This window comes from Arvicanthis niloticus, chromosome 28, assembly GCF_011762505.2.
Source record: "Arvicanthis niloticus isolate mArvNil1 chromosome 28, mArvNil1.pat.X, whole genome shotgun sequence".
Classification (NCBI taxonomy): Eukaryota; Metazoa; Chordata; class Mammalia; order Rodentia; family Muridae; genus Arvicanthis; species Arvicanthis niloticus.
Window position 1 is genome coordinate 16,257,815 of NC_133436.1, and position 25,287 is coordinate 16,283,101.

At 43.9% G+C, this 25,287-nt stretch overlaps 1 protein-coding gene across 1 annotated transcript; it reads right to left on the bottom strand.

Annotated features, from left to right (window-relative positions):
• Positions 1 to 323: 323 nt before the first annotated feature.
• Positions 324 to 16,612, bottom strand: Iyd (iodotyrosine deiodinase). Its single transcript, XM_076926790.1, has 5 exons — positions 16,398 to 16,612; positions 10,354 to 10,545; positions 8,590 to 8,749; positions 4,444 to 4,600; positions 324 to 2,416 (listed from the first exon to the last, which is right to left on the bottom strand). The coding sequence occupies exons 1-5, from the start codon at positions 16,561 to 16,563 to the stop codon at positions 2,234 to 2,236; spliced, it is 858 nt and encodes a 285-aa protein (XP_076782905.1). The 5' UTR covers positions 16,564 to 16,612; the 3' UTR covers positions 324 to 2,233.
• Between the last annotated feature and the right edge of the window lie 8,675 nt (positions 16,613 to 25,287).

A 25,287-nucleotide genomic window follows, 5' to 3' on the forward strand; every position in this document is an offset into this window, starting at 1 on the left:
TAGCCCTATGATGCTGTTTGCTTGAAGACCTGTCAATCACTCTGTTCCTGTGGAATCCTTGACTTTCTTCATCCTCTCTACTGGCTGTATGCTTGAACAGTCACACCGGGAACCCTCTTGCCTTTCCATCTCATCATTAGCTCCCCTTCATGTGGAGGCTAGTGGGGACCCAATGAAGAGGACAATGTCCTTTTTGTGCCTCAGTTTCACTCAATAGAACAGATGACAACACATCAAAGAACTTTATAAGCTCCGTTTCCAGACCTTAGAGAAAGGCTGTGTGTGTGTGTGTGTGTGTGTGTATTAATACTGTGACAAGGAAGTATGTTTATTATTCTTATATTTGGAAGCCAGAGAAACTTTGTCCAATATCACAATAAGCAATAGGTTCTCATTCCCACCCGTTAGAGTCTACCAAAGCCACAATAGCATTAAAAGGAACCCCATTTCAGTAATGCACCAGGGACCATACTTATCACAGGTAAAGGGAAGGAAATCAAACGCAGAGAAAACTGGAGATATGTGTAAATGTTGGGGACTCCTAGATATGTCAAAGGACCTGGAGGCTGATGGTGCTGCTTTCTGTTCTCATTCTATTTCAGAGCAAAGAAATGCCTTCCTTCTCTCGGACAGGAGGTGGCGCCAGCTCTCTCTTATTAATGGTCCAGCCAAGTTGCAAAGAAGAAAAGGAGAGAGAGCAGGGAGAAAAAGGATAAAAAGAGAGACAAAGGTGAGGAGGAGGAGGAGCAGGATGTCATGGTAGTGACAAGAAGAAGTGGGTAGACTAGCTGGATGGAGAACAGCCCAAACAACAACAACAACCATAATAACAACCACAACAACCACAACCACCACCACCACAACAAAGGCATGTACATCAGGACCTTGGGAGGACATGGGTGGGGATGGGTGACTGACTAGCTCTGGCAAGTCCATCTGTACACATGCAGCCAGGGCAGTCCCAAATAGCTTTGCTGTTGTCTGAGAATCCGGTAAGTGTGTTTCATCAGAGCAAACAGGAAGGAAACTCTGTGTATGGTAAACAGTGTCTCTGTGAAGCTGACACTGCATTACAGTGCTTGTCGACTCCTTTGGCGTAAACACCTTCATAATGGACAATTTCAAAATACAAATGGTTTAATACTTCGTTGTATAATTTCAGAATATTTAACCACCATCCTCCCTGTGCTAGTACAAGCCAGCTCCGACACACCCCATGCAACTCATGTTCACATAATTGCCAGGTACATCCATGGCATGTAGACATGCCTCTCTGGTTCTGTGACTGTCATGTTTTGCTTACTTTAAAGTTATTTATTCAAGATTGGCAGAATCTCTATGAGGCTCAGTAAAAGAACAGGTCTCAATAGTACATTCTCAGTCTCAATGCTGCCAGAAAGCAGAGAGCAGAAAGACCACTTGATTAGTCAATATTTAAGTTAAAAATTATTGTGTAGGTAACTCTCGTAACTATAGCAAATTTCCTAATGTGACTTCTACATATGACTTTTATAAGTAAATGAAAAATTATCTGTAGTTTTGTAGAGAAGTTAAGGTGTGCCTGCTTTTTGGCCTCTTGCCCCATATATTCACTAAAACAGTCCATCAAAAAACTACTTACTGGACTGAAAGTTCTAGGAAGTGTGAAAACATCACTACATGAAAAGTGGCCTTCCCTGTACACTGGTTTTCAGGAGAAGACCTCACTCAGAGAACAAGAGGAGCCAGAAGACCCAGGAAGAAATAAGCTGGTGTCTCCCAGCATCCCAGCATCCCAGCATCCCAGCATCCCAGCATCCCAGCATCCCAGCATCCCAGCATCCCAGCATCCCAGCATCCCAGCATCCCAGCATCCCAGCATCCCAGCATCCCAGCATCCCAGCATCCCAGCATCCCAGCATCCCAGCATCCCAGCATCCCAGCATCCCAGCATCATCTCAGCATCCCAGCATCCCAGCATCCCAGCATCCCAGCATCATCTCAGCATCATCTCAGCATCCCAGCATCCCAGCATCCCAGCATCCCAGCATCCCAGCATCCCAGCATCCCAGCATCCCAGCATCCCAGCATCCCAGCATCCCAGCATCCCAGCATCATCTCAGCATCCCAGCATCCCAGCATCATCTCAGCATCCCAGCATCCCAGCATCCCAGCATCCCAGCATCCCAGCATCCCAGCATCCCAGCATCCCAGCATCCCAGCATCCCAGCATCCATCTCCTTGGACTGGCTGACTATACTGTCACCATGATCTGGTCCAGAGCTTTCCGCTTGAGGTCAGGCACTGTGGCATCTCTGCTGGGGTACCCCACAGGAAGCAGCACCAACAGTTTCTCATGTGAGGGGCGGCCCAGGAGAACCCTCAGACGAGGACCACAGTTGAGGGGAGTGGTAGTGACCGTCACTAGCCCTACATTCTGAAACAAGAGAGAAAAAACATTTTAAAGTCAGTCAAAACCACAGCTCTTCTTCCTGCCTGGCATCATTTCATTTTCCCTTGACGCCAGGCAGCAAAGAAGCTTTCAGCTCAGGTAATGTGTTGTGAACCTTGAGAACCTTGCCTGTGCCTTTCAACCTGCTGCCTTCGTTTAGACAATCAACTGGAAACATCTGGGAGAATAATTTGTCGTATTTTCCAGTGATGCTGGAGCAATGAGAATAGCTGTTTTAGAGAAACAAGGTTGAAGAATGTAAGCTTTGTTAAAGAATGACAAAGATAAGCTTTTAGCGTTAGGCGATAGTCTGTACCTTTTATCGGACATAACAGCAATAGCAGTCCAACAGCACTGTCTTCAGCCTAAGTCCACTATAATTTTCCTGAAAGATGATTTTTCCTAGAATTCCAGTTACCTATCAGACTATATTTAGGTATTCATAGCTGTAATAGTAACATTTGAACCCATATAATTACAGGGATCTGGAGTGAGTTACTACAGGCTCTCCTGAGGACTTACACACGCCACCACACATCATCATCCATAAAAAGCATGTAATATCTAAGGAGATCACACCATCAGTAAAGCACTTGCCTTGTAAGAATAAGGCTGAGTTGTACCTCCCAGAACTCATACTAAAGCAATACAAATTGCGCCATGGTGACACTTGTGGGGGAAGAAGACACAGATGTATCTGTACAGACACAGAGTGACCTCTAGATCCCTAGCTGTTTCCCCTCCTATCCATGCTTCCCCAGTCACCTGGCCACCTTGGAGCCTGAACCAGGAGGAAGGCGGGGAGCTTTAGGCATGGCCAGGCCAGCCCAGAGAGTCACTGTGCAGGGGACCAGGCTCCAGGAGCAGATTTCTCTCACGTCTCAGTCATAACCTACCTTGGAATTCTGGGAAAACAGAAGGCAGCAAGCTCAACAGGAAAGCTAGCTTGGCTAGCCCTATTCACAGGCCAAGAGCACTATAGGAAGGAGGCCGGCTTATCCTGCTTCTCCCAAACTTTATCTCCTCTGTAGTGCTCTCTGGTCTGACACTGGCAGTCTCTGCTCTCTGGGTCACCTTCATGTATCTGCCTACATTGTAAGGAGGGAAACCAAATGCCAGCTTCTTCAGGGTAGTTTGAGAAGCAGTGGGGTTAGATACAAGCCACATCTTTCTTTGAGGCAGTGAGGAATCTTATCACATGCGGATGCATGCATGCATGCATGCGTGCGCGCATGCACACACACACACACACACACACGAACATGTACACACACACACGAACATGTACACACACACACACACACACACACACACACACACATAGAACTAACCCTTCCTTCAAGCAAGGCCATTCTCTCTTATGGTATTGTTTGCTGCATTAATTTATACATTTAGCATCTCTCTTTCATCCCTCACCTGAACCCCATATCTCCATCAGATAAACTGTTAACTGATCCCCAGTGTGTCCCAGAGATGCCACAGGGGTTTGTGAGGCAGAGCTCACCCCTGCTCTATATCACATTCGTGTGGTTCAAGCATCTCAATAGAAACGTTTGTAAGCACAGGGCTATTTTTCTGAGAATGCAGCACAGTAAGCCTCTCAGGAAGAATGCTAAGAGCCTGGTGGCTGTTTAATCAATGTGCCAGCCTGAAAGGCGAGTGTACACGTGAAAGGGGCGCATCTGTAAGACTTTGAGCCTCTGGCTTTCTTCTCATATGGCTGCTCAGATGCTCAAGCTACATGCTATTGTGGAAGAAAGCAGTCACAGCAGTTCTTGTGACCCTGAGCTGTTACAAGTGAGTTTCCAGGGAGAATTTCAGCCTGCAGAAACATGTTACCCACCAATCCAGGCTTCTAGGGCTTGTTGTCACATTGGACTTATCTTTCTGAGGGACTCAGCTCTAGGTAAACAATTCCCAAATGACCCCCAGTTGGAAACTTGGCTGAAACGTTCTGCTATAGTCATTCTTGGTCCTCCTGTCCCCCTTGTGCCTCTGGGTGTGCAGCATACCTGCAATGCAGCTAGCAGGATGCCGCAGGCGATGGACACACTGATCTCATTGTAGTAGTGGACCTTTTTCTTTCCGTTCACAGCAAAACCGTGGACTTGTTTGAAAACAAGGATCAGAACCGGGGCAGTGTCCAAGTACTCCTTAATCCAGTTGGTTCTTTGGGGACAGAGGAGAAAGAACATTTAGAAGACTATTTACTCTAAATTTTAAGGGTTATTTTTCCCTCCCTTTTTAAAAACTACATCAGTTTATCTATGATTTTTAAATACAAATTTCCTTGTCTTTTTCTATTAAAGTTGAAAAAGACTAGATTTTTAAATTTTTGTGATATTTATCTTTTTCTATAAGGTTAATGAAATTAATAAACATACGATAGTGTGTGTGCCCATAATGGAAAAGTGGGCAAAATGCTGAAGGAGACAGAAAGATGTAAGAGTATCCTTTTTTTAATTGGATATTTTAGTTATTTGCATTTCAGATGCCATCCCCTTTCCTTCCCCTCCCTAGAAAACCCCTAACCTCTTCCTCCTTTTCGCTTTTATACCATTTTAATTACATGCAAGTATTAAGGTCAGTTCTAGGTTGAGGAACCAGCAATACAATAGATACAAATAGTCAAGGAACAAGTAAGACAACAAACATAGTCAAAGAACAAGCAAGTCAACAAAGTTCTGTGAACACTTCCATGATCACTGTTTCTAAAGGCTTATCAGGATGACCAAAGTATCTAAGCCTGCTTCCCTGTCCTAGCCCAAGGTCATTTTCATGTCTGAAGCCTACTTCCTTGTTCTAGCCTAAAATTTAGATTCCTGTCTGAAATTACTTCTTTGTTCTAGCCTAAGATTTAGATTCCTGCCTGAGATTAGACACTTGCAGTGTCATCACCAAGAGTGGCAGTTGAAACACCAACTACAAAGCCATCATAATGGTAGGGGACCCAGATCTTGGATCATGGTTGTAGCCCAGGCAGGAGGGTGGTCAAAGGATGGCCAGGCTAAGGAGAACTGAGGGAAGAGTTACAGTTGCTAGAACAAGGAAAGAAGCAAGTGATGGGGACAGCAATGGTGCCAACGAGAATGAGCAGATGAAGAAATCCGAGCTGTGGAACGAGGCAGAGCGCTTCTGAGGGAAGCCAGTCATATGGATACTAATGATAACTTGATATTTCTGTTTTCCAACTCTAAACATATCCTCCTTGATTCTACTGCCCTGCCCCCTACATCTGTGCTGAAACTTCATTCTAGAACAGATACCGAAAAGAGAGATACAAGCCTGTAGAATTATCTGTTCCAAACAGCTGCCTTTTCCCTATGGGCTATTACATATAATTATCAAGAAATGGTGACTATTCATTTTATGGTTTAGTCTGGTTACGAGTCAACATTTTAAAACACAACAGAAATGTATATCATGTTGACCTCAAGCTTTCGGGATCTGCCCTCCCACCTCACCTAGCTTAGTCCCACTGGCTAGTATGTTTTTCACCTTGCAGAGAGAGGACATTCATGATTTAGAACAGCTCTGGGGCCAGAGTAGCTGCTTTTGTTCTCACTGTGTAAAGCTGGCTCCTGTGCATGGTCCCTGTGATGATGAAGCAAGATAAGGTATGGAAAGCGGCATTTACTAACACACATCACACTCTGAGATCACAGAAATGATGAATACGAAGATCCCTTTTGATCGCTTACTGAACTCACTGGATTTCTAGCATGAAGCTGTTACCGGTAACACATCCTGCCTTCAGGCCAAGAGCAGGCCCGGCAGCTGGTTTTCATCATTCATTGAGGAAGCTTAATGCTGCCAAAAGGCCGTGCCTGTGCCCCAAGGCTACATTCTGCTATGTAAATTGCATTATAGGTTTGAGTATTTTTATAATTTAAGATTCTGATCATATTCCTAATGTTTAAAATTAACTTTTAAAATACTTAGTTTTAAAAATCTTCGGTGTATGGGTATTTTGTATGCATCTATGTATGTATACCAGGTGCATACCTGATGCTCAAGGAAGCCAAAGGAGACATTGGACCCCCTAGGACCAGAGTTACGGACCACTGTGAGCTGTATGGTAGGTACAAGGAACCAAATTTAGGTCCTCTGTAAGAGCAGCAAGTGGTCTCAACCACCTAGTTCTTTCTCCAGATCTGATTAAATTTCAAACACATATAAAATATGTGTAGAGAAGTAAGCAATGCAAATTTTTAAAATATATATTTGAGGAAGATTTAACAGGCTGCCTAGCTTCTAAGGCAAGTCAATCATTCAAAAATATTTTCATACTTACTTTGCCTAAACATACTTTATCAACTGATCTTTTTCGTTTAGTCTTGGTTAGTTTAGTTTTATACTAATTCATGAAGGCATCATATTAGAGCAAATAAAAAGGCTGCAGGGGACAGGGACTACTGGGGAGAGAGTTGGCATTTTCAGATCTGGATAGACAGTTACCCAAGCCCAAAACAGTAAAGGTTGAATATTACATTATATATGAAAAATACCAGCTATGGGCTTCAAAGGCAGCTGGAAAAGGTGACTGGGCACATTGTCCATTTGCTAGTGTGTGTGTGTGTGTGTGTGTGTGTGTGTGTGTGTGTGTGTGTGTGAATATGTCTTATATGTATCTGTGTGAGTGTGTGTGTGTCCCCATGCACATACTGTTGGTTAAGCAACTCTGTAACTTAATTGTATTCTCAAGATGTACTTGATTTGTATTATGGGTTTCTAAACAAAAATATCTATGAAATGAGATGAAAGTGAACTAATAATTAAAGTGCTGAGTGGTCATAGCTATTTTAGATATATGAATGGTGCGCTTAAGGAGAGTTGGGCACATAGATGAGAGAACAATTAATTTTCACTGACAGAAAGTGACAGATGATTTCTGAAGGTACTGTGTCCAGCTGGTGTCCTGTGTTTCACTAAATGCAAAGCCCACTTCGACTTTGACTTATCTATTTTTTTTTGTGAATGTTCAGTAAGCGTTACAGTTTCATTGTTAATACCGCACACTTATCTGAGAGCGCAGTATGGTGTAATACACGCCATAATACATCAGTTCCTATATAGTATAAACATCATAAGAGAAAATTATCCCCTCACAGTAACAGCAGGGCCAAGAGATCCATTACTCCTTACTCTCATGATCATTCCTAGACTAGAAGTTTCACTGCATCACCAAGCTTGTGATCCCAACATTCTCTCCCAGGCTCCTGTCACTATGAAGTGTCAGATGGCAGGTGATAGAACTGGCCACAGAAGGCCACCGCTGGAGACAGAGGTAGTGGGTCTCTCTGCACTACCTGGAGCTGAGAACTTGGGCTTGCCTCCTTTAGGGCCTTCTGAGAGGTGAGAGCCAATACCCACCCACCTTGCCCCCCACCCCTGCCCTAGGTCACCCTGACTTTCACTCTGTTTTCTTTTGAAGGGAGGAGCCCACAGTACTAACATATTTTTGATAGTGCAGACCTACTAAGGGTGCCCTTAATTAAAGGTTAAGTGGTAACCCTGTTTGGAACAAATCCTGTCACTGTAGCAAAACAGGATTTGCTTCATTCAGGATCCTGGAAAGCATGTCACAATCTTATGTTCTGGACTAGTGGAAAGTGAAGTAATTCTTCAGTTTTAGCTAACAAGCAGTTTCTGGGCTGGAGAGATGGCTGAGCAGTTAAGAGCACTTTGTGCTATTCCATGGGACCCAAGTTCAGTTTCCAGCAACCACATCAGTCAGTTACCAAGTGCCTGTAACTCCAGCTCCAGGGGTTCTGATACCTCTGGCTTCTATGGGAACCTGCACATACACAACACACACACAAACACACACACAAACACACACACACACACACACTCATAAAATAAATCTTTAAAAAAATTTTAAAAAATAATTAAAAGAAACAATTATTTTGGTCAGAGCCTTTGCAAAGGGTTAAAATAAAATGAAGAAACAAAACAAACAAGAGAAACAAGGTAAAACCTGATTCTGTATGCAAATACTGAAACGCTACACGGAGCCATATTAATACAAACACTTAATAAATCATCAAAATAAGATAATAAAAAGTGATTTTAAATCCCACAAACCCAGGACCTGCAGTGGTAATTTCTCACAGTAACAGGCAAACCAAGCACTTCTAATTCCATCAGCTCTGTACCTCAGTTTCTTCAGGTCTGTGACCCACCGCTTTCCCATCCTTTTCATGTAATTTATTTCTTCCTCCTCCTCGATTATCTCTCGGATCTTATGCTTCATGTCTGGGTCCTTCACAACCACAAAAGTCCAGGGCTCTGTGTGGGCCCCACTTGGAGCTGTTCCTGTTGCCCATTAAGTTAAAAATGAGTGTAAGACTGCAGAGGAATGTAAAACTGATCATTAAGAGGAAATGCACTAGCAGGTTTTGTGCTGATGAATGTCTGGAAGCCCGTTCAGCAATTGGGAGGCTAAGGCAGGAGGATGGGAAGATCTTGTGTCAAAAAGCTATAGAAGGAGGAAGAAGGGCGGACAGAAAGAGGTGGAAGAGGAGGAGGAAAAGAAGAAGAAGAAAAGGAAGAAGAGAGGAGGAAGAGAAGAGGAGGAGGAGGAAGAAGGGGAGGAATTTAACTTAAGCTCACATACACTCACAGGGTGAGAACTATTGACTCTTGCTGTTTAGGTAAAGGATACAACTATCCAAGGCATTTGTATTCTTGACTGAAACAAAGTATTCTTTGAAGCCTTTTGGATTCAAGATGGCTCTCAATGGGTATGCAACAAGCGCCACACAGGAATGTAAATGTGTCTTAGAGAGGCATCAGATAACAGACACAACAATCCTAGCGGAGAGTGTAGCCATCAGAGTTCTTGGTTTCCCCTGGGCGGAGATATTAATTTACATTTAAAGTGAATTTATCTTACTTTAGTTAACTTTATAAACTCACATAAAGAAACATTGCTGTCTTGCTCATTCAGCCAATTATTGTACTAGAGCCAGGCGGTGGTGGCGCACGCCTTTAATCCCAGCACTTGGGAGGCAGAGGCAGGTGGATTTCTGAGTTCAAGGCCAGCCTGGTCTACAGAGTGAGTTCCAGGACAGCCAGGGCTACACAGAGAAACCCTGTCTCGAAAAACCAAAAGAAAAAAACAAAACAAAACAAAACAAAACAACAACAACAAAAACCAAAAAAAACCAAAAAAAAAAAAAAAAACCCAAAAAAAACAAAAAAAAAATTTTGTACTAGAGTGTCTTGGAGTTTGTTTCTTGGAAGTCAAACATATAAGTCTGAGCTGAATGTGGAGTAAGGGGCCTGCTTTGAAGAGGGGAGAGATGTTTCTCCTGCAATGCGTACTAACATATTCAGAATTTTTAGCTTTAAACAAAATTTATTAAATGTATTGACTTAAAAAGATTTTTAATGGCTGTCACATCTGTTTTCCAAGAAATAAAGAATCAAAATGTAGGCAGGAGAAATCCATGTTTCTGACAATCACTAACAATGGGAAAACCTTTGTGGTGGTTTGGATATGCTTGGCCCAGGAAGAGGCACTATTAGGAAGTGTCGCCTCGTTGGAGGAAGTGTGTCACTGTGGAGGTGGGCTTTGAGATCATCCTCCTAGCTGCCTGAGAATGGTTTCCTGTTTGTCTTTGGAACAAGATTTAGAGCTCTCAGCTCATATAGAATTATGCCTGCCTGGACACTGCCATGCTCCCATCTTGTTAATTGTCACCTTGAACCTCTGAACCTGTAAGCCAGCCCCAACTAAATGTTGTCCTCTATAAGAGTTGCCCTGGTCATGGTGTCTCTTCACAGCAGTAAACCCAAACTATGATGCCTTCATAGATAAACACACCACTCCGGCATGTTTGAACTTCAGTGTTGTCCCAACACTGTCTCTGTCACAGCATCTGACATTCTGCAAGGCTCAGCATGCAGTTACCCACCTGCTGCTTTGATGACGTTGTCAATGACTTCCATTGGGACTTGCTTGCTGCTGATAAACCTGACAGAGCGTCTCTTATTGAGGAGCTCATAGAATTCCTGGGATCTCATCCTCATTTCCTGCTCTGGGTATCGGGTGTGAGAGAATGGGATGTGTTCCACGCTCTCCTCTGACTCTTGCCATTCCTCAGCATCTGCAAACAAGAGGCAGGAGCACAGCAAATTCAGCCACCTCCCTGGTTATAAAGTCGCTTGGGGTCAGAGGAATAAATTTCCAGAAAAGTGTATATGGTGATGTAATTTTTAAAAAAGTAGATCTGTAGAATTTTGACCACTGATCATGATCATTCTTCAGAATTTAGAGCTGTTACAAATCAAACGAGACTACAAAAAATAATTAACAAATGGAAGTCCTGTTAAATGGTAGAATAGCTTATTTAACACAATCCCCCATTCAGGTCACCAAATATGGCAGGTTTTGCCTTTGTCAAAGTATTGGGCTAACAACACAGAGGCTCATGTTTTCTGCTTACATCTGCCAGTTTCTACAGGTCCAGTCTCCATTTTAATCTCTGAGCATCAAGGATGACCCAAACCAAAGCCCACACAATAGGAAGTTGAATCAGCCCAGACCCTTGAGTTACATCCTTTGGGAAAGTGGATTGTAAAGATGCCATCCTTCAGGGGCCTAGGATATTTTTGGTGTGTTTCTCTTCTACCTCAGTGTTTATTCTTGGAAGCATCCAAGTTGTCTAGCAGAAGCAAATGACACCATGTAAAGAATTTTAAAAACAATTTCTAATAATTCATCAATGTAATCCTGCATCCAAGAGAGCAGAATATCTTGAGTAAAAATTAGTAAAATCAATGCTTAGTAATAAAACCAGGTGTGGCAGAGCTCCAAGAATTCACAGAAGAGCAAACAACTATGACACTATGCTTAGAAGAAAAAAAATGATATACTTATAAAAATTTCTAGGGATTATTATAATCTAACTAGAATTACTTAGATTAAATTGCTGGTAAGTAAGAAATAAAATAAAATAAAATTCTAGACTAGAGCAAAGAGCAAAAGACAGAGAACATAGATGAATGATCAAGAAAAACCAGAGCCACTTTATTTAGGAGCATGAAGAAAAGCAAAGAAAAAAATAAGCTTCAGAGTTATAGTGCTTCTGTGAGGTAGGGATGAGGGTGTGAAGGAAATGGAGTTTGCAGTGAATACCAAAAGGCAGGCCTACAAAGTGTATCTGAAAAGGTCTTTAGAAGGGGGAGGGTGTACTCCAAATGCTAGCCTGCTGTATGAGTGGTGGAGACCTGGAGACATCATGAAAGATTAAAGTGGCTGCTCTGCATGAATAAGTCAGAACACAGAAGAAAGCAGGAGCCCATGGGGCTGAACTTCAGAGTGCACAGTTCTGTGAAATTAGTTACCTCAAAGTCCTCAAAAATTGTTAAGAGGCATCAGTCTCCTGAAAGCATGTGAAGCTGACTCTCTCTCCCACTCCCTGCTCCTCTCTCTCTCTCTCTCTCTCTCTCTCTCTCTCTCTCTCTCTCTCTGTCTGTGTGTGTGTGTGTGTGTGTGTGTGTGTGTGTGTGTGTGTGTGTGTAACAGAACAACCTTGAACCTTGAATGTCCTTCATCTTTTTTTGGAGATAGGTTTTCTTTACTGGCATGGTGTGATGGTTTTTATGTTTGGCCCAGGAGTGGCGCTATTAGGCGGTGTAGCCTTGTTGGAATAGGTGTTTCACTGTGGTGTGTGGCTTTAATACCCTAGTCCTAGTTGCATGGAAGTCAGTATTCTGCTAGCAGCCTTAAGATAAAGATGTAGACCTCTCAGTTCTTCCTGCACCATGCCTGCCTAGATGCTGCCGTGCTCCTGCCTTGATGATAAGAGAGTCAATCTCTGAACCTGTAAGCCAGCTCCATTTAAATGTTGTCCTTTATAAGGCTTGCCATGGTCATGGTGTCTGTTTACAGTAGTAAAACCCTAAGACACACGGACACCATGTAGACTAGGGTGGCTTTAGTGAGCGTCAGAGATTCATCTGCCCCTGCTTCACCAATTCACACCACAGTACCTACGATTCAGACTGTTTTTAAATCTTTGCTGTTGTTGTTTTGTGTTTGGTTGGTTGGATGCCATTTGGTTATTTGGGTTCTGTTGTCTGATTGTTTTGTTTCCCAATAAGGCAAGCTTGGAGGACATATGAGTTACACATGCACTACACATACACCAGCTATAAGAAGCAAAGTGAGAAAAAGCATGTCAAATCATGACTGAGACAATGAGTGGATGAGCAGTTTTCTTCTCCAGGCCATGCTCGGGAGATGCCTGGAGCCATGATTTTACCATGGTTGGTGGTGATGATATTCTGGGCTGAGGGACATTTTGTGGGTGTGATTAACTTAGGAATTTTTTTTTCAATGTCTTAGTTACATAGCTGCAAAACACAAACTATCATGCATGTGTAATACACATTACTTTTATCAACACTCCCATACCCTTCCTGGAATATTAAAATAGGCAATTTGTTCAACAAGATTTTATTGAGAATTTATAAATAAAATGAACATGATTTCTATATCCTCAGAGCTTATATACATAAACAAGCCAGCAAGTATGTTTAAGGATAGAATAATAAACTATCATCCCAATGGGGTAGATTGTTTTTTAATGAAATTACAGAGATTTGGAGGAATGACCCAGAGAAGGAAAACAAGGGATAGAAGCAGGGGGTCTGAGACTGTGAAGGAATGTGAGCAGCCAGTGTCTGGGGCAGATACAGATAAACAGTAAGATGGCTCAGTTAGTAAAGGTGACTGCCACCAAGCCTGACAGACTGAGTTCAATCCCAAGAACTTACATGGTGGGAGGAGAACCCAGGCTCAATTGTCTTCTGACTTACATACATGCATGACATGACATATACATGCCTGCATACACAAACACATACACAAAAAATCACAAAATAAGTAGAAAGAAAAAAATGAAAATTGTTTGATATTTAATAATGTTTTCAATTAAAAATAATAATGAATTTTATAATACATGTTTTTGATAGAAAAGTGACAGTGGCAAAGTCTGTTTCAGGCCAGTCTGAGCAGCTGAAAGGAACCATGGCTGGGTCCCAATGGACACAGAAGAGAGAGCTTTCACAGAATGTGGAGTAGTCCAAAAGCCAGGGTGAATGAGCCCATGGAATGTGCTTCTAGTGCAAATGTGGATTAAGATTTGGTGCCACAGAAAGCCATCCATAGGGAAATAAGGAGAAGACTTTAACATGTGTGTAGAGGGACATCTTAGAGACAAGAATGCTAAAGAAAGGTCACACAGAAGCTGGCCCATCAGGGAATCAGAAGGAACAACAGATTCCCAAAGTATCATGGTGACAAAACCCAGGAGACTTGCTTCTGGACAGAGAAGGAAAAAGGTCCTTTCTGTTTCTGGTTTTGGGACCTGGGTCGGGGGTGGACCATTTCCTGAGATAAGGAACACTGCAGAGACAGCAGTGGAGAGTTAGCAGGGACCCCTAAATGCAAGTTCTCCCTGCTCTGGAGCTCCTGACTGCTCCCACGAATGTGGCTTTGGAAGGGAAGAAATCTATTTCGGAACTTCTCATTTCATGACTCCTTTGTTCTAGGCTTTTCTGTGGGAGAGGCTATCCAGCAAACAGCTCTTTGTTTGTGTGGAACCCTGAAAGGTAGCATGGTCCCCTCTTGGGCTAAAGCTAGAAGCCCCGGAGACCCTGAAGGAATAGTATAAGCTTTGCCTGTTTCCAGGCACCAGGGCCCTGTCACTAGCTGCAGTGCACCCCACCACCCCCCATAGATTTGTGGCCACCAGTCCCCTAAGTGCAATGCTCCAATCCCTCCACTTGTAGAAGAGATGACCTGTGGTCACATAGGCTTAAGACAGGTTCCCATTTTAATGAGGTACCTAAAAGCCTGGAGGGCTTAGCCAATAAGCTTTCCTTCCCAGACACTCCTTCCTGCAAAAGGTATTTAACCTCAGGCCCATCCTGAGAAGTGGGGTACAGTTTTACACATTTACTTCACACAATGACAACAAGTGATTTGGAACCACAGACTCTCTTTTCATCAGGATCTTCCATGGGGGAGCCATGGAGAAGGTCTTTGCCTACAGAACCACTGTCTAGTCTCCCATAGAAGGTCTCTCTGTGCTCCCAACCACAACCACCAAGCCAACCACCAAGCTCAAGCCAAGGACTCTCCTAGGGACCAGCAGGAGCTACCCGAACCCCATCCCATACCCACCCCACACTCTTACCCATCCCCTTACTTCTACCCACCCCCCTACCCTGGCCCTGGGCTACATCCCTCAGGGGGTGGGAGGGGGCACTTCATTCTCAGCTCTTCTGTGGCTTCCAGCTGCACCTGGATATTAAGGTCGTGAAAACCAGATGGCCCCGCACTTTCCCACCCCCAGAACGGTGTCCCAGCATTCCCTACTGCCCACCACCCACCCAGAAACAGCATGGGATAAGCCAGCTCTACTTCCCGTGTTCCTCTGCCTGGAGTAGCCATTCCCTGTGGCCGACAGGGCAGAGCAGACACACCCAAGACCCTACATGCTTGGACCCTGGAAATATACTGCCAGAGTCCTACCTGCCTAGGTGGGCGGTACCCTACCACAGCCTCAGTCTCCTGCAATGGAGGTAATGATAATGCCTACCTCATTGTAGTACCATGAAGATGAAGGGGCCTACTCTGTATATGACTTGGCACCAGCTGGATCCACTACATGCTATGTGAGTGTGTTGTGGTCCCCAAGGCTCTTCAACCATGTCATCTTCTTTCTGTAGTGCGTACATCTCTCTACCACGTCCCTCTTATCTTCAGGTGTCTCCCAAGTTCTTCCCTCAGCCTTCTCTCTCACAGTACCCACTTAGTGACATCCTTAGTTCTTTAACCTCTGAGTGCTGCCTCAAGTTGATGCCAGAGTCTCTCATTTAACATCTTGAATATCTTAAATGCAGCACACACTCACAGAAACTAGATCTTCCCACCCTTGTCCGTTGGTGACAGTGACACAGCCACTCTTTCCATCTCCCCCAATATCTAAAACAGGATGTTCTTTGCTGTGACTTGGGTATCCACTACCCTCCCACCAAAGCATCATTCCTCAGCAAACTTTAGAGCAGAGTCGGTGTTAAGGAAGACGCTTCTCTGTGGTGAGGGAAGCACGTCCCAAGTGGGACCAGATATTGTGCGTAGCAGATATTTACATTACAGTTCATAACAGTAATAAAACTAGTTATGAAGTAGCAGTGAAAGTAATTTTACAGGCGCAAGTCACTCTGATGTGAGGAACTGTATTAAAGAGTTGCAGCATTGGGAAGGTTGAGAAGATGCTGGTCTAATGCCAGCCCTCTCTTCCCCATTTCCCTGTCTGCACGTCTTCCATCTTCCAGGAATTGGTCCCAAGCATTAGACCGTGGGTGTAGGCTTTGTGCTCCCCCGACACGCTCTGCCTCTGCTGCTCACGTCTTTCACCCGCGGGTCAGCTTTGCTCTTTCCCAAGGCCCCAGCAGATCCCCAAGCCTCTCCTAAACACCTTATACTAGCTCCACGGAGTTTATCTGTTTCCTTATTTTACCTCATTCCCTAAACCGGACCTTTATCTCGCTGGCATGGAGGCTACTCCTGTCTCTAATGTACAGGGCCTGGCATAAGAAAAAGCCAATCCCTAGACGGGTCACTTTCTCAGTTTCAGCAATCCTAATCAAAACCTGGCCATGCTCGGTGCTGTCACTCTGTACGGAGACCCCGCCCCCAACCCCACCCCTGAGAGAGATGGTGTTGGATGACAGAGGATCGGACCTAGGAGAAATCTAAGCCTTCATGGCTTTGGACTTGAGTAGGGGACAGGTACCAGCAAGCAACCTGAGATGACCATCCTTGCCACGCACTGCTCTGTTTTCACAACAGGATTGATGGTTTGCCACCATGGCTTGCTCTCTGTCATCATAAACACATAAACACATTCAGGGCAAAGCCCTGGGCGCCGCAGGGAGTTGTTACCTTCTTCCACTTGAGGGTGTTCCGTGCTGTCTTTCAAGTCCTCATCCACCCAGGGCTGAGCTTGAGCCTCCTCCTCCTTTTTCCCCAGGCTCCTGTCGGCATTTTTAAAGACCCATACAACCAAGATACAGACAACTGCTACCAAGACTGGAGTGAGGAGAAACATGGTTTGAAGTCCGACCCGGAAGGTGTGCACATTCCCGCACTGGCCTTTATACAAACAGAGATGGAAGCAGGGAATGCTGGGAGTCGATGTAGACAGGGGGAGGTGTGCCAGGGAAGGAGCAAAGTACAAACTGTCAAACTCCATGAGGACTTTACAAAGAAGCGAAGTTCACAGTCCAGTACATGTGGGCTTGGTCCTGCTCTGATGCAAACATTTTTAAAATTGTGCACTTACTCAGTATATTTTCAGACATTAATGACTATGGAGTGTATTAAGTACTGTAATGTACTAGATTACTGGTGGTACTTAAAAAAAAAAAAAAAGATTTGACCTTTCTCCTATTTAACTATTCTCTCAGAGCATCTTCAGCCTGCCTGAAGCCAGGAATTGCCCAGAAAGCTCATTTTTTTTTTTAAAAGAACAGAATTATAAATATAGATTCTGATATCCTGAAAGAAGATGTCCAGAAAGAGGCTGTCAAAGTATATTTTCAAAAGCATATGTATGAAGCACTGCCCTGGGGTTGTAAATTTTTTTTAACAGCCATGCCAGCATATGCAACAGAGAAGGCTCATGTTTTATAATAGAGAAAGATTTTAATCTGGGGGGGGGGAAGTGACGCAAAAAGTCTAAGATGACTATATCCAAACTTGAGAGTTTTTGTTTCTTTGTCCTTGGTTTTTGGTTTTTTTTTTTTTGTTGTTGTTGTTGTTTTGGTTTTTTTTGTTGTTGTTGTTGTTTTTTGTTTTTGGCTTTGGTTTTTTGTTTTTTCGAGACAGGGTTTCTCTGTGTAGTCCTGGCTGTCCTGGACTCACTCTGTAGACCAGGCTGGCCTCGAACTCAGAAATCCACCTGCCTCTGCCTCCTAAGTGCTGGGATTAAAGGCGTGCGCCACCACTGCCCGGCTCTTTGTCCTTGTTTTTATCCTTGCCTGTGTCTTTATTGTTCAGGCCGTCATAACAAAAATGCCATTGGCTGAGAGACTTAAATATCAGAAACAGTGCGACTCACAGTTCCAGAGGTTGAGCCGTCCAAGCCCTGGGGACCAGCATGCTGTTCCTCCTGGCTTGTACTGTTCTCACAACCGGGGATGGGGGAGGAAGGAAGAACTGGGGAGAGACCCATTACTCATGGAAAGCTTACCGTGTGACCCCTACATACTCCACATACTAAATCACAGATGCTTCACAAATCCTCATGCCACAGCTCCCACTACGGCTCCCGTTTTCGCTCGAATGAACGAGGCACGAATAGTTCAAATAACATGCAAAATGCCAGTAGAAAACAAATGGACCATAAATAGCCTCTATTTGGCTAAAAGGAGCCCATGCTGGGTTCTTCTGCAGTGTGGACTAGAACTCTGAAGCTTGAAATGTTTGTTGAACCTGCCTGGGTTACAGGGAAAGCTGGGGTAAGGGTTGTCTGTGTTAGTATTCTGTCTAAACTCCACCTCCACAGTTGCCTGGCAACAGCCAGTAGGCCTGGCCCACTATAAAAGGGGCTGCTTGCCCCCTCCTCTCCCTATTACTCTCTTACTCTCTCAATCTCTTAATCTCTTGCTCTCTTGCCTCTAGCTTCTCTCCCCTCTCCCCTCCCCCTTCTCTTCCTCTCTCTCCACGTGGTCATGGCCGGCCTCTACTTCTCTTCTTCTCTCTTCTTCCATCTTCTTCCCCCCACCTTTGCCCTATCTCCCGAATAAACTCCCCCCTCCCTGGAACCATTTGGTCTGGAGTGGTCTGTTGTAAGCTGCGCGTGGACGTCTAACACCATCTAGCAGTCTGGCATTGCTACCTGACTGCCAAGGCTCATGCTCAGAGAAAAGAGATTTTTTTTTTTTTTTTCCCCCGAGACAGGGTTTCTCTGTGTAGCCTTGGCTGTCCTGGAACTCACTCAGTAGACCAGGCTGGCCTCGAACTCAGAAATCCGCCTGCCTCTGCCTCCCAAGTGCTGGGATTAAAGGTGTGCGCCACCACCGCCCGTCGAAAAGAGATTTTAAAACTAAGCACAGTGCAGGGGCAATAAGCCTGGCAGCTGTATCAGCAGCAGGATGGACGACAGAGCAGAGTGGAGATTAGCCAAGGCTTCCAGAGGAAAGAAACTGCAACTCCAGAGTTTGAAACCCACCCAAGTTCCTCCTGTCCTGGTGCATTTGCAGGTCTCAGAGAACAGCGATGGGGGTGGAAAGAGTGTGTCCCACTCTCCATCTTTTGCCAAGTGAATTCCTTTTTTTTCACCCAGTGGGCTTCACTGTCCTCTAAACTTAACACCTTGTCAGTGGCCAGGCCTTCAGCTTATGACAGTGTTGGTACAGAGCAAAGCTTCAGGTCGCCACTGTACGGTGGACTGAACTCTGTGATCTGATCTTAGATCAAGTATGAAGTCAGGGAGACATAGGAACTTACAAGTCCATTTAAATGAATTAGTCAGACTCATCTATGCACAGACCACCTATTCTATCTGTGATAGTTTATATACGTTAGGCCCACAAAATGGCACTATTAGGAGGTGTGGCCCTGTTGGAGTAGGTGTGTCACTGTGGGTGTGGGCTTTAAGACCCTCATCCTAGCTGCCTGGAGGTCAGTCTTCTCCTAGCAGCCTTCAGATGAAGATGTAGAACTCTCAGCTTTTCCTGCACCATGCCTGTCTGGACACTGCCATGTTCCCACCTTGATGATAATGAACTAAATCTCTGAAACCGTAAGCCAGCCCCAATTAAATGTTATTCTGATAAGAGTTACCTTGGTCATGGTTTCTGTTCACAGCAGTAAAACCCTAACTAAGACACTATCCCGCCCAAGGATATGTCTCTACCTGACACTCACTGGGTTGCATCATGCCTACACTCATGGTATCTTTGTGCCAGTGATGGTTAAGTCTGCCTCTGCATTATCCCATTGAGTCCACAGGATGAGACATGTGTCATTGGCTGTATAGAGGAGCAAGTGAGACAAGGGGGGTCTCAAAGTAAGACCTTAGTTCTAATGGTAGCATCCCTTGGGGGCTTGTTAGAGGTGCTAATTCCAGGCTAAATTTTAGTCCTACCAGGTCATATACCCCAAGGGAAGAGCTCAGCAGTCTGGTCTTCACAAGCCCCCCAGGTGACTCTACTGCTGGCTACAGTTTGAGAAAGACTAGCCTAGAGGGAAGACACTCAACCCTGACTTTACTCCAAATTCAGATTCTTCAGACTGAGGCTCCCACACCTCCGAGAGAAGCAGAACTTCCTACTGTTAAGGTTAAGTGTTAACTGAAACGTTTTTTTTTTTTTTTTTTTTTTCCTACTGCATGTTTCAACTGCACACAGTATCTTACAGACAACAAAATACCGATAAACATCAATTCAGAGTCTTAAGGATGAAAACGGGTTTGTTTGTTTTATACTATATAAGATGACTCTGGTCATGTTAAATCAGGTGCCAAGAAAGGCTGTGGCCGAGAAAGCAAACAGTAGCGTTTCCTGTAGCTTTTCTACAAATTCTTAGAATTCAGATAACAGACAACAGGAATCTCAACTCTCAGGATCTCACCAGTGCCTGATGTGACACTGGAGATTAATTACCCTGTAAAATCAAAGGTTATACCTTCCCTCTCCAAGCAAACCACACATTAAAATCTATTCTTAGTCCTGCTCCTTATGTTCCCCATAGAAGAAAAGCGTGAGATCTCACAGGCTTGATGTACTTTTTTTTTTTTTTTTTATCCCAATGGACATCTAAGCTTCGCCAGTTCTGAGAGTCACCAAATACAGACTCTTGGCTATAAACAATTCTCAGGAAAGACACATAAGAGAAGTCACGGATCCCAGAAAGCCAGTAACTGTGAAAGCATGTGTTCATCCATGACTGTTTTTGCTCCTAGGGAAATCATTCTGAGACTGGAGGAGCCTCCAGGAATTTCCCTCACCTGAGCAGTATCCAAGCTGTGCTTCTCAGGGCACAAGTGGAGCCCACAAGAAAAACCATGGCAACTCTCCAATCTCTGTATTACATCATCTTTTGAAACCAGTGCTTTTCTTATGAAAGAGCTCAGCCTCAGGCCAAATGGCAAGAAGAAGGAGACAGCAGCTGTGCTTGCTGAGCTGTAACAACAGTTACTGATACTATCAGGCCACTGATGCTTGTCCTGAGCATTTCCCCTGGTAAGCCTGGCTTCATGGTGGAAAATTACATAACGTGCCTATCCCCCTTCCACCGCTACCATTGGCTTCCCAGACCATTCTCCCACCCACACATGCACACAGCATATCACAGCATACCAATGGAGGGTTGCCGTATGGTTTCCAGGCTTGACAGCATCCATGTGCTGTTTGTTCATTCAGAGCAGAATGGGGCTCAGAGGTGCCAGGATCCATGATGACAGGAGCTGTAAAGAAGACAGGGGAGCCTGATTCCACACACATCTAAGTGCTTTCTAGAGTTGACATTTACCAGTAATAAAACCGATGTTCTGGCTTGAACTGTGCAATTTCTGAGTCTGGGTCTGAGTTCCAAGGAGCAGAGAAAGGGACCTGGAGCACCCTGAGGTAGACACACTTACTGTCCTTATGGTGGAGAAAAAATTAAACCTTGAAAGATGAGCGCCATCCTTGTGTGCCTTCATCACAGACTGCCATGCTTACACTGGACAGTATGGTGTAGATAGTGTCATCCTGAAATTCCCAGTGTAGAACCTCTGGACCCACACTCCAATGTCCCCTGGAAGAATGTCTTAGAAAGGGACTTTCTGCACGTTGGACAAATATTCACTGTAGTGAGATTTTCCCTCTACATTTGCAATAAAGCTCAACAATTGGGCAGTATGAGAGGTAGGCAGAGTGAGGAATTGGGAGGAGAGAAGGAGAGAAAGAGGAAGAAAAAACGAAGCTAGAAGGATGGATCCATTGAAAGCAGTTCTGGGTAGGAACTTATATTAAAAGGTTAGATATTGGGTAACTATTCTAATTGTGTGGGCATATGGTTAATTGAGTATTTCTAAATATATAAATCCATTGGATGATCTTTAAGCATTAAGAGTCTTCATTCTACTGGGTATCGCGAGGATGGTGGGTATTGTCAGGGGCTCAGCCAAGCTTTGTGGAGACAGCATGATGGATTGGCAGAGCCAGTTACCACGTTGGTGTCTTATGGGTGCCAGGGCCAGAATTTCTAGATAGCCGGAGCCGAGGTCACAGCCAGAGCAGTGAGAAAATGGCGGCTGCCCGGGACCAAGCCGGACCAAGCACTGTTTTCTAAATATTACCTGATACAAGTGGCATTACAAAATAATCAGACAGGGTTCCCAAATGTTAATCACTCTTCAATCCTATTAGTATTATATAATCTTAACAAGGAACTCATTCCTACGTTTGTAAACAACTGCTCTAACCAATGTAGATGAAAAAGATTGGCTTCAGCATCAAATAGAGCAAAGATAGTTGGGAATTAGATACCAAAGGAAATGCTGAGGGGTCAGTGGATGGAAAGTAATCACGGAAGCGGCAAGGGAGGAGGACTCTCCTTTGACCTGCATAACAGGCTGTCAGCAGAAAATGGCCTGGGTGATAAGGTGTTAAGAATGGGATATGAGCAATTTGATTAGGTATTGAGCCTGGAGAATTTTTAACAAAACTGACTCAGCAGTATTGTTGCCCAAACTGGACTAGACCAGCTGATGACAGAGCTTGGTCAAGAAGCCTGTATCTTCCCTGGCCCGCAGGAATTCAGAGAGACCCTAGGGAAGGGGGGCGCGAAAGATGACACAAGAGACACAAGGAAGAAGCACAGGTCTGAATGTCTGATTGAGTGCTTAAACTTTATTGTTTGGATTGTCATTGTAAAGGCAAGCAGGGATCAGGGTCAGGATCCAGGGCCATCCAGTAATTGTTAAGTTCTTGCAAGCATTCCTTAGCTGAAACCACTTTGTCTGGTGCAAGAGGGCAGTAAAACATTTGTTAGGCTAATTTTCTCTCCCAGGCAGGAAAGCTGATAAGGTCTTCCTTAACTCAGGCTACCCACTTAACATTTGCTCTCAGGAAGAAGGAAGTCTTGGCTTCCAGCATGTATCAAGTTTTTTTCAAGGAGAGTTTGATCTATAAGTTTCTGCTAGTAGGTATGTCTGTCAACAAGTGATTTTGTTCCCATGGAGACAGCTACTGAGCATCCCATGCTTGCCTGCATAAGTGAGCTTCCTTGGGTCAAAGGGAACCCTTGAGTGGTAGTTGGGCTGGAATGCTCTTGACAACACCATGACCAGCAGGCTGCATTGTGAACCCCAGAAGTAGCGGCCAATGATGTCGTCCAGGAGAATGGGTTCTGAAGGAGCAGGGAGAAGGGGGTCAGAACCACGGCTCAGGTCCTGGGCAGGTGCCTTGCCAGAACACCTGGCCAAGACACTTAAAAAAAAAAATCAAAGTAGCAGAATAAGTCAGAAGAAGAACATTTCATAAAACTGATGTTGTCTTAGGAATTCAAAACATTGTCTGTGGCCATGCATACCACCCTGAGCACACCCAACCTCAGAAGTAAGCAGGTTGGACCTAGTTAGTATGTATTTGAATGGGAAATATTCAAAACCCCTATTTATAAAAATAGTACGTGTGGGCTGGAGAGATGGCTCAGTGGTTACGAGCACTGACTGCTCTTCCGGAGGTCCTGAGTTCAATTCCCAGTTACCACATGGTAGTTCACTCCCATTTGTAATGGGATCTGATGCCCTCTTCTGGTGTGTCTGAAGACAGCTACAATACATAACATACATAAAATAAATAAATCTTTAAAAATTAGTAAGAGTGAAACTTCAAAATGAACCATAACAGGTATAATAAATGTGACACAGAGAAAATGTGTTTTGTTCATTTAAAGTTGCTTTAGACAGGATGGGCAAAAATCTTTGTCGTCTATTCATCCACCAGTGGGTTATGATCTGAAACATGCAAAGAATATAAAAAAGTACATTCAACCAAATCACCCCCGGTAAATGGGCAAATGAGTTGAACAGTTCTTAAAAAAGAAGCTCAGATGACTATGAAATATTTTCCCCAGCCCAGAAATACAAATCAAATTACACCGAGATTCCAGCATCTCGGCCAAGGAGCTATCACACCATCGAGAACGTAAATAACGAGCAGTGGTGGGGATGTGGGCAGTGCCGACCCTCGGACATAGCTTGTGGGGTGTACATTAGTACAGCCACTGTAGACTTGGATGCAGACATTCCTCAATAAATCTAAAACATAAGATCCAAATATGCCACTTCTGGAACCACCTGGAAGGAATCTAAGTCAGTCCATGACCCAGATGACCACACAGGTGTGTTTACTGTGATGCTTTCTATGATAGCTCAGGAATGCATGAGACCAACCTGGATATCCACCAAAAGATAGATGGGTAGATAGGTAGATAGGTAGATGGATGGATGGATGGATGGATACATACATATGTACATAGATGACACACAGACAGAGATGATAGATAGATAGATAGATAGATAGATAGATAGATAGATAGATACATACCTACATACATACATACATATGAAATGATGCATACATACAAACATAGATGACACACAGAGATTATAAATATATGATAGATAGATAATATAGACTATAGATAAATGATAGACTGATAGATTAGATAGATAGATAGATAGATAGATAGATAGCAGAGAGGTGACATATAAATAAAATGTAGTTTCACTCAGCTAAAAACAGAAACAAAAATTTGCCATTTTCAGGAATATGGCTGGAACTCAAGATCATTATATTATGAGACATAAGCCAGAGACAGAAGGACAAATATCACATTTCATATGTGAAATATAGATTTCTTTTTTTTTTAAGTGAGAGAACTTGACATTGAAGTGAGACTATTGGTGGGGGAGAGGGGTAGGAAAATGGAAAAGGGGCGAGATAGGGTGATGGGATTAATATGAGCCATGTGCAATCATACACGTTTGTGGAATTTCATAGTGGAACCCAGTATTCTGCATTCTCTCCTATCGTTTCTTGGAACCCTATGGTGGGATTTGACAGAATTCAGAATTGTTTTTTGTTCATTTGTTCTTTTTTTTTTTTTTTTTTTTTTTTTTTTTTTTTTAAAGAGTCTCTGCAGTTGTTTTAGTCTCATTGGTCAAACAAAAACAAAAACAAACACAAAACTAAAAACAAAAAAACAAAAACCACCACCACTACCACCACCAACAAAGCCCCCTAAATTGTTTGTGTCTTCTTGATTTAATTTTGATAGGTCATATGTACTCATGAATTTATCCATTCCTTCTATGTTTTCCAGTGTTAAGAAGCATTGGTATAGTTTGAGTGTGACATATCCTTAGTGGGCTCATGGGTGTGAGTACTTGGTTCCTAGTTAGTGGCACTCTCTTAATAGGTTATAGGACCTTCAGAGGCCAGGAACTATGTAGAGAAAGTGGGTGACACAGGGGCAGGCTTTCTGGCTTGTAGTCCGGTCCCATTTCCATCCTGAGTGCTCTCCTTCCTGGCTGCCGCATGCTCTTGCTGCCACAGATGCAAGCCACACCCACCACAATGGACTGAACCTCTCAGACTGTGAGGAAAAAGGAATGTTTCCTCCCTTAAGTTGCTTTTTTGGTGTATTTTGTCATACCTACCAGAAGAGCCTATAGCCTATAATATAAGCCTATAGGACAAAGTGAACATATAAAACATGCTGTCCTCAGGTTACTACTGCTATGCTAAAACACTATGACCAAGGCAACTTGGGGAGG